Source organism: Sorghum bicolor, chromosome 6, assembly GCF_000003195.3.
Source record: "Sorghum bicolor cultivar BTx623 chromosome 6, Sorghum_bicolor_NCBIv3, whole genome shotgun sequence".
Taxonomy (NCBI): Eukaryota; Viridiplantae; Streptophyta; class Magnoliopsida; order Poales; family Poaceae; genus Sorghum; species Sorghum bicolor.
The window spans coordinates 52901777-52911636 of record NC_012875.2 but is presented as its reverse complement, the minus strand read 5'-3'; the positions used below and the strand labels follow the sequence as shown (position 1 = coordinate 52911636).

Below are 9860 nucleotides of genomic sequence, written 5' to 3'. Positions count from 1 at the left end.
TTAAATTTGTTGCTTGGATTCTTTTATAAAAATATCTTTACGTAAGAGGGACAGCGGTCAGGCAGAAGTGTTATTCTAGCATTTGAATTTTCAGTGTCATTCACTTTTTAATGCATCTTTATATTCTTCCAATACATCTCTTCTACTCATTTCCTTACCTCTCCGGGAAGTATATCGCGCTCACACGATACAAGACGCATTACATCAATCAATCAGATGACCGACCCATCAACCTCTCTCGACTAGTAGTAACACGAGGCATATAGACTATGGACGACATCAGAAATCTCAAAACATCCTGGGATTAAGTGCTTGAAGCATCACTAATAACTGTGTATTGCTATCCTAAAGTCTCTGCCTCTCTGGAACATAGCAAGAGTTTAACTTTTGGGATTTTATACGGTGCATCAAGTATATAAACAAATGCAGTGCAAATGAGATGTGATGGTTGCAATGGGGAAGAGCTTCTATTGCGTCCTCCTGATCTTTGAAAACGTGCCGGTCTCAGAAAAGTAAGTGCTTTGAGTTCCGCCTCCAAGAAGGTTTCCTTGGGCCTGTGGATTTGACAGCTCTATTCCCTGCATTGCATAAGGGGAAACGAACATCAGACAAGAGAAATACTCTGCCAAATGTTAGGAATTAAACAAAATGGGCTACCAAATGTGAATAAATATGTTAAAATGCACCGAAACATAGTGTGACCTACAGTGGCGATTAACCTTAGGAGAACTAGCAAATATGCCCGTGCGTTGCAACGGGAGAAAAATATCAAATGGACATAGAAAGTGATGACATAATATTACATATCTATTTATATTTATCCTTTTTATAAAATTTAAATTCCATAATTTATTTTATTGATAACCATGACATCTATGGTATTAGATAGTTAATATTTACAATAATATATAGCTTGGAGAAATATTTATTTAATAATAAAAATAGAAATTAGGCATACCTTATCTTACTCTAATATTATCTCTTAATATACCTCAGTATTATATTAAAATATGAGAAGTTTGTTGCTAGCTTTATTTTTTTATTTAGATTAGGATTCCTATAAAATATTATATATCAGTTAAATGTATGTAGATTATGAACATATGGGCTTATGAAGTGTTTATATGACATAACAACACATCGTGCAAAGGTAGTGGAAGCATCTTTTTTATATTTTTACAAACTTAAAATCGATTGTAAACTATTTAGCAAGCATAAATCTAGATAAATTGGTAAATCAGTGAGATATGCAGGAATGGTGCTAAAACTTTTACCACAAATTAAGTATCACATGAAACAGGCTACCATAAAAATTTTACAATAATTGGAGTAAGATAACTACAATTTCAATTTTACACTAAAAAGCATAGGCAAGCATCTCCAGCAAAAAAATGTACTAAAATTTGTGATATTTTTTGTTTACTGCATGGATCTACTGATCTACATATGTGGAGCTGAACAAAATTTGTTTTGTAATTTTTACATTTTTCTATGAATTACTACGCATTTATCAATTTTCAGCCGAATCAAAGAATAAAAGAGAAGTAAATTAATAGGACAAACACTTTGCACCTATTTTTTGTTTACTGCAGGGATCTATATATGTGGAGCTGAACAAAATTTGTTTTATAATTTTTAGATTTTTCTACGAATTACTATGCATTTATTAATTTTCATCCGAATTAAAGAATAAAAGAAAAGTAAACTAATAGGATATAGGAGATTTTGCATTGGGAACCTTGAAAAAAATTTTATTTTCTTTTTGCTTTTCTACACACGTTGAAGCGGATGGCCGAACGGCCGAGGCTACCGGACAGAAAAATAATAACAGATTTTTCATTAGGAACCCTAGAAAAAATTATATTTTCTTTTTACTCTCTTACAAGCGTTGAACAACGGACGGCCGATTCCGGGTCGACGCGGATAGACAGGAGCGGACAGAAAAGTATCGGCAGACTGAAATTTTCCCTTTTTATAGATAGGTATAGAAATGCTCACAAAGTCATGCTACATAATATGGAGCTTAGATTACACAACACCTAACTTCGAATAAAAGGGAAATGCATGCTATTCAGCATATAATTAATTACAGTTAAATGACAGATCAATGAGAGACTTCTAAGGTATACACTGACTTAGGACTTAGGAGTGAACTAAGATGGAACATGAAAATTTGTTGCCCTTATCTTTTCAGCATGTCCTAAAACATGGGCAAAGTAAACAGACCCTCAACAAGACATGCAAGGCAAGTCAAGCAACAAGACTCACCTGAACTGGTGTAAATGCCAAACTGGATGTCAATCCTGAAGTTGCACCACTGCTACCATAGCTCTTCTCCTTGAATCTGATATCAAAAGGCAGCATACAATCAACGTGAGGTTATAGCATAGGACACTGTGAAAGACAAATATTACAAATACAAGAAACATTGTGCAGTTAAGTAATACATACAAGGGAACCACAATGATAAGCACTATTAGGATAATGGAACTGATTTGCAGTAACTGTACCTGATACATGACACATACAGTATTTTGTCTAAACGTGTGTAAAGAACCAAATGACGATTAGGATGGCATGATGCAATACATTGAAATATCAAACTTTGTGAATCAGACTATAACATGTAGAAATCTATTTACGCTATTCTTATTGTGACCCATCGTATATTGCGATGGAGGACACTTGTCATCAAGCGTGTTCGCTAATTTTTGCCTTGCAAACTTAAAACAGAAAATTGGAAAGAACACTTTGCACTGGACTCCATCTCATGCAGGTGCTGCCAAAACGGTATCTAAATATTATACTGGATAAAGAACAAATATAACATACTTTTTGGCCACTTTAGCAGCAAGTTTGCTTTGTCCAGCTGAGACACGTAGCTTGCCACTCCCTGCCTGTCCAAGCATGCCATAACCTTCCCCCAAGCCATCACCTGATGATAGAAAAATGTCATTGTGTCACAAGGGAAATTGTTCTCCAGGGTAAGGCATGCAGAAATTATACAACCAGACAGCATAAAATACGTCATAGTAATGCTACTGACCTAGTGAGCTTTCCTCTGGAATCCCAAACTGCATTCGGTTTGCAAGCTTCATCATATCAGTCTGCGCATATCTGCATTGGCAAGTTCACATGGAAAAATAACAATTGAATAAATACAAAAAATTAATCACAAGTTCACAACAATTGTTCAGCACATATTTCTGTTCCAGGAAGCTTAGGCTAGCTTACCTTTCTTTCATTTTTCGAAGACGACGGCCCCCTCTCTTCTTTTTAGGCTCGGAGTCCGGAACTGGAAGTGGCTTTGGGAGCTTGGCAGGAGGCGGTTCTTGCCACTTCTCGATCTTCTTACGAATTTCTTCTAACAAGTTTCGTCCAGCTTTTCCAGTTGGATCACCTCTAATTGAATCAATCCTTGCCGCCAGAGTTGATTTTGCAGCAATAAGTCTGCAGGCACGAGTCCTTAAAGCTGGAGGGGTGCTCTGAAATACTTCAGTTTGTTCCAGATAGCCAACACGAAACTGAGAAGAGGCAGTAGAAAATCCAGCAAGATTTTTCCTCTTTGCACCAAGTAACTGAACATTACAAGCAGGCATTTTTGCAAGTGCTCCCAGACCACCTGCAGTACCCATCAGTTTGGAGGCAACAGCACTGCCAACAATTGCAGAAAGGTTTGGTGCAAGGTACCCCATTCTGCTCTCTACAAAATCAAGCACTTTCTTCTTTGCCGCATCAAGGGTAAGGGCTCTGTCACATGCTTCAGTGGTTTTTTCCAAATTGTCTTCAGAAAGAGGCTTCCCACTTGTTGTTGATGCTGTCACTGAAACAACCATTATAATTGCAGAAGGTAAAAGCCCTTCCAGATCTACAAGTGTTAAATCCATCTCATTTCCAATCTTCTTGACAACACGGGCATAATCGATTGGGTGATGAACAAGGGACTCCAATTCAGGAAACTTCAACCTATATTTGTCCCGTATGAAATTATGGATTATGATTATTTCATTCTCAATATCTACTGATAAAGCATTGCAGTCAACAATAAGCTGGTACTCTGGATCCTCCTCCAGGATGAAACCTTGACTAGAGAAGTCAGTGCCTTTCTGAAGTGCAACTTCAACTTTCTGCAACCAAACAATAAAGAGGTTGAATGTCAAAGATACTAACAGCATCATATTTTTAGAACAAACCAGTGTGGCATTGAGTATAGGCCCTGTTTAGATCCATGGGTTAGAGTTAGATTTAGCTATTTGGGACTCAAATAGCCCTAAAGTATCCAAATATGAGGGTTAGATTGGGGTTATTTGCATCTAACCCACCCCAAAAAACTATCCCCCCAAAGAGGTGCTTATTTGGGGCTATTTGACGTGGGCCCATAGGAAAAGCGTTGTTTTGCAGCACGGGATCCGCTCTCGTCGTGCGGCCGGTTCCTCTTCATCCCCACGCGCGACACAAACCCGCATTTGCGCCGCCACCTCCCGGGAACTAGTGCCGCCGCCTCTCATCGATGGACGGAGATGGCTTCGACACGTGGGGCTCGCAGCTGTCGTTGAGCGGCTCTGGACTCGCGGATCTCAACCTCAACTCGCAAGCGCCATCGGTGGAGGGGTTCCCAAGGCTTGGGCTTTATAGAGCCATCCTCCAGGGCGACGGCAACGAGCTCCTCCCTAGCCGCGTGAGGGGCTCCAGCCTCCCTCCCTATCGCCCACCGCGAGCCGGAGCCATGAGCGCGAGGAGGCCACTCAACAGCCGGCCACACCAAATCCGGCTGGGAAAGAGCTAAATGATTAGAAAAGTACATTTATTGTCAATCTAACCCTTGCATCCAAACACCTCATTGACTAGAGTTAGTTGAGGGCTAGTCATGAGCTAGAGAATAACTCTAACCTCTAACTTAGTTAGAGTAACCAAACAGGGCCATAATCACATATATTTATTCTCACTTAAAGCCACATGCATCAAGCTTGGATAAGATAACCACCCTATGTCCCAAACTATAGGTTGTTTTAGCTTTTCTAGATACGTAACTTTTGCTATGTATCTAGATATATGATATGTCTAGATACATAATAAAAGTGGTGTATCTAGAAAAGCCAAAACGACCTATAAATTGGAAGTATGCTAAAGATGTAAAAATTGTACAACCTAAGATAATTGTTCATTTTCCCTAGTGCAAAGCATTGTTCATTTTCCCTACAACCACATTAATGCAGTTTCTACTTGCACAATAACTAAATGAAAGCCAAATTTATATAAATAAAATAAAATACCAAACATGCTCAAGAAATGGGGCAGATTTCATTACATACTTGCATTATATCATGATAGCGTTGTGTCTTTTGCAACTTTGAGACACTATCAAGATCATCATAATTTAGAGACTCAAGGTCAGCCATATCGTCGTCTTCTTCTTCTCTTCCCACTTCCTCAGCATTGTCTTCTTCCTGAAAAATTTTACAGCAGGTCAGCAAAAACCCTTGTAAACCCCCTTAAAATACAGTTACACGAAATAGAAACTAACTCACAGGATAGCCTTCATTGTCTGACAGTTCATCCAGATCTGCTAGAAAAGAATCAGCAAGGTTTGCCTGTAAAGTGGCACCGTATGAGGAAAAAAATGGAACGCCAATTGAATAGGAAGTTCGGAATCACAAAACTGAATATTAACTTGGCATAATATACTCAACAGGAGATGAAATGAACTCACCATGATATCTGTGTAAGTTGTTCCAACAGCAGATAGAACTCCAAAACTGGGTTTAGTAAGATGGGTTCAGTGTTGCTTCTGGTATCGCCTTCTTTATTGAATGGGACAGTCAGCTCAGCCTAATATGTAACAGCAGGTTTGGGGGTATCAGCTATTGTAATAAGGTACAGCCACCGGCGGAGCCAAGGCCCGGCCACCCTGGGCAGCTGGCCGGGCTCCCACGGGAACAGAAGAGGCGGGAGGGGAGAGGGAGGTGCGTACGCAGGGTCGTCGGCCGGTGCGCGGAGGACGCAGGCGAGGGCGCGAGGCGACTGGCGAGAGAAGGTGGGGGAAGCCGCCGACGCCGCCGCCGAGCCTGGGACTGCCCCTCCGTCGCTGGACGCCGCCGAGGGGGGAGCCGCCGACGCGCGGAAGATCCGATCCTTGGGACCGAGCCTGAGCGCGAGTGGGGGAAGGAGCAGAAGATCTGCGCTGAGGGACCGAGCCTGAGCGGCGCTGCGAGGGAGATGAGCGTCGGCCCTGCGCTCAAGGAGCCGGCGGTGCGAGGGAGATAATGCCTGTACACACTAATTTTTAGATCAGATCGGGATACGAATAGCCAAAAAGCTTACGTTAGGGTTTGGGAAGTAGCGGAAAAGTTCGAAGTCAGTATCATCAAAGAGCCAAATAGATTTAAGTTAGGGTTGGGGTGCTCGGTTTTGCACAACAGGAAGAGAAGAGAAGGGATGAGAATACCTAGTGGTGCTCGTCGCCGGCGAAGAGACCGGCGAAGTCCTCGGCACCTGGCGTAGGGCGGCCGCGGCGGAGGTTGTAGTCCACCCAGCCCCAGCCGTTGCAGAGAGGGGGGAGGGAGAGAGGGAGAGCACACGCCGGCACGCGGGGTGAAACGACGGATGCGGGCTTCGCATGCGGCGGAGGGCGGACGGCGGTAGCCAGTTCGGGGTTTGTTTGGCCCAGTGGGGAGCGAATCCTGGGCCTGTTTTCTCACGCGTTTCTTTTGCATTTTCTTATTTCTCTCTCTCTCTCTGTTTCCTATAGATGATGAAAATCTTGTTTTAGAGCATGTTCGGAAAATCATGATTGAAAGTATTGTTCACTGATTTATTTTAAGAGAAAAATACTATTAAATGACTGGTAAATTCAGCAGATAAACTCAGACGAACAGGCTCTCATGATATTAAGATGACGCGAGCAAAGCAACCGGAGACGAGTGATTATAGAAACTGAGATCAGGTATCATGTTAAATGAAAGAGACCTAACTCGTCACACAACCACGTGAATTCCATGTATGTGCAAATGAATAAACAGATCACATGTATTCCTTGCAAAGTGGTAATTGAGATGATGTTTTTGGACGAACAGAGTAAGGAGCTGTGCATGAGAGCAAATAATTACCACGTACCTAACTCCGTACCTAAAAAGGCTCTAGGGCTATCCATTCCTTGGCTCCTTGCTGATATCAGAGATAATATACCATGAAATGTCTCAAGAAGATGTTATAGCTGGTACATTAGTTTTAACAATCGACCAAAAGAAAAAAAAATGATGCAATTTCTGAATGGATAAAGACGATAGAAAGTGATAGACCCTAATTTTATATCAATGGAAGGCATCTTAGAGGGATTATTTTCATCGTATCAGACATAATAGTTTCAGTGAGCGTCAGTCTAGAGACAATGGTCCATTTATAAATATCGTTGCCATGGAGCAAGAAGAGAGTTGTTGCCTCTTCACTGGTTTCCAATGGTATTGGATCAAAATGGATCAATGGATGACCGTCTCAAGTATACCTGCAAACGGTGCGGTTCGAGGCGCACCTAATCAAGACCCGTCGCTCCACCATTGATAAACACGTTTAAGGGTCAGACCGCTCCACTCATCCATTGGATAGGTTCACCCCGCGGGTTAGCCAGGGTCGACCCTCTCTGCAGGTCTGAGCGTCTGTCTGACCATGTCAGGCTTCGCCCATCGAGCAAGTCCATCAATGTCAAGCTCGCCAAGTGCAGCATTCTGCCCGTGCACAGCAGTGCCGACCTTGCCTCGGACACCAACTCCCTCTAGTGAATGGGGCTGTACATGTGATGCCCCACCTGCCAGCGGTGACATCCAGACGCCAGGTGCTCCATTGACTGACGAACTCTGTCGAAACTTACCACACGACCACCACTCCGTGAGCGCTCTCTCCCGTCATCGGCGACCAAAAACCTCATCATCCTGACCGGAAAGAATAGAGATAGTCCTCCCGCTCGACGAGGCACGACTCCTTCGGCAGCGACCTCGACTTCGGCGAGAATCTCAATCTGTCCACCACCTATGCCTGCATCACCGTGAGCACCTCCATTATTGCCTCCCACTTGTTCGACCATAGGTCCAGCTAGCCAGGCGGCCAGCGGCTCCCACAACCACCTGTCCTCCTCGGCTCCTCCACCGGATGTTCCATGTCGTTGCCTTCCTACGCCGTTTAAGACGTCGCCGTGTTGTCCGGGCCACCAGGTAGCCGTCGTCATGCTTTGCCGATTAGCCCGTCTGCAGGTTGATTGAGTGTGTTGGACGGAGGATGCAGCTAGTAGGCAAGCAACGAAAGGAGCGGGTCGAACCGGGAGTCAATGGGTCGTGCCCCTTGCTGCACCTCTTCTATTCAGAATCGACCCGCTCCGATCCATTTACTAATTCGAGGGGCGGAGCGTATTCACGAAAGGTTCGACCCGATCCCTTTGCAGTTTGAGTCTCAAGCATTTAGGACCATCATGCACACTAAACAAGTCTAGCCTTGTCTTTGGTTTTCTCAGTCAACACATGTTTTGGCAAAAAAAACATCAATCAAACCCTCTCACATCCCGCTCTTTCCACAACTCCCATATAAAACTAGAACAATTAGTGACGGCACTGCTTTAACAAGGACCTCAGTACTACATCCAACAACGTGTCACAAAATGTGATACAACAGTAAAAATGACTCAACAGCGTGTCACAAAATGTGATACAGCAGTGAAAATGACTCGAGGTTCAATGCTTGGTAGGGAGCCACTCGCCTATAGGCTTGGATGTCATCCCAAAACTTCTTCAGGTACCTACAACGCACGGGTAGATTGATATAGTAAAGGGCAAGCATGCATAGGCCACCAGTACGATTCGAGTTGGTCCATTATCCATAGGAGATCTTAGATTGCAGCCTGCCAAAAAAAGTTGCAATTTGTATTTAGTTGTATCTTTTAGATTATCATTTTTCATCAAATACTATGTTTATCGAGCCAATGAATTGGGCGAAGTAGTCTTATTGATGACCAGGGCACCTACCTTATTAAACGGTGAGCTTCCAAGCTTGCACATACAGGGTAATAAGTTAGACCTGTTGCAATTTACTTCAAATTGGACGGACAAATTCAGTGTTGAGACCTTATTTTGATGTACTCCTATCTACTCCAAAACCAAATCTTAATAGTCTGCTCGTTTGGCTGATAAATCATGACATAAAATATTGTTCGATAATTGTTACGAGAGAAAAACACTACTCAATGGTTCAGCTGATAAGCTTAAATGAACAGGCTAATTGTTGTAAGGTTTAGGTGCTAATCGGGGCTAATCCAATTATCCAGTTCGATTCGGTCGTACCGTTCTGATTTTTTCCCCTGCTGCACATCCAATTATCTCCTTCGATCGTAGCGTTCTGGTTTCCATTGCGAAGACCGAGGCGCCAATTATCTCCACCGAGAAAAAGAACACCTCGATTCCGTTAGCTCATGAAATTCTCCAGCATCGCCTGTGCGGCGGCTGTGCCATGCCATCGTGTAGGATGAATTGTTCGAAATTCAGCCTGCGTATAGGTTCGTATATCATTTCCGTCTCCGTTCGGGAGAGGGAGATAAAGAAGGCCAATCTCCTGATCGCGCCGGCCCCATGCACCGCACACAGAGAGAGAGAAGAAAGCACCAGCAAACCGCACCTCTCGCCTTCCTGCCTGCCTGGCGAGACCGTCGTCGAAGCTTGGGACCGCAACGGCGCCGGCCGCGTCCGCCACTAGCTAGCCGGGCGGGGATTCGCCGATCGTCGTTCTTTCGTCCCCCGCCAAGAGAAAAACAGATACGCCGGCCGAGCTGTTTTTTTCCTTCCGGCCAGGCGCCCGGATAAAGCCGCGCGCGCCCGGCCCCG

General features: G+C 43.7%; 1 protein-coding gene and 1 long non-coding RNA gene across 6 annotated transcripts; both read right to left on the bottom strand.

The window, feature by feature from the left end:
* Window positions 77-6627, bottom strand: LOC8055974 (U4/U6 small nuclear ribonucleoprotein Prp31 homolog). Of its 2 annotated transcripts, none has more exons than XM_021462805.1 (10): window positions 6446-6627; window positions 5972-6276; window positions 5711-5829; window positions 5529-5591; window positions 5313-5447; window positions 3235-4127; window positions 3047-3117; window positions 2833-2935; window positions 2269-2344; window positions 77-578 (listed from the first exon to the last, which is right to left on the bottom strand). In XM_021462805.1, the coding sequence occupies exons 3-10, from the start codon at window positions 5711-5713 to the stop codon at window positions 468-470; spliced, it is 1455 nt and encodes a 484-aa protein (XP_021318480.1). In that variant the 5' UTR covers window positions 5714-5829; window positions 5972-6276; window positions 6446-6627; the 3' UTR covers window positions 77-467. The 2 variants fall into 2 exon arrangements, with proteins under 2 accessions (XP_021318480.1, XP_002446918.1); XM_002446873.2 differs by having other exon boundaries at window positions 5972-6267.
* Window positions 8485-9860, bottom strand: LOC110436635. Of its 4 annotated transcripts, none has more exons than XR_002454450.1 (4): window positions 9655-9860; window positions 9324-9525; window positions 9009-9124; window positions 8485-8884 (listed from the first exon to the last, which is right to left on the bottom strand). It is a non-coding gene; the product is annotated as an uncharacterized LOC110436635 (long non-coding RNA). The 4 variants fall into 4 exon arrangements; XR_002454449.1 differs by having other exon boundaries at window positions 9009-9128; window positions 9655-9859; XR_002454448.1 differs by having other exon boundaries at window positions 9009-9073; window positions 9655-9853.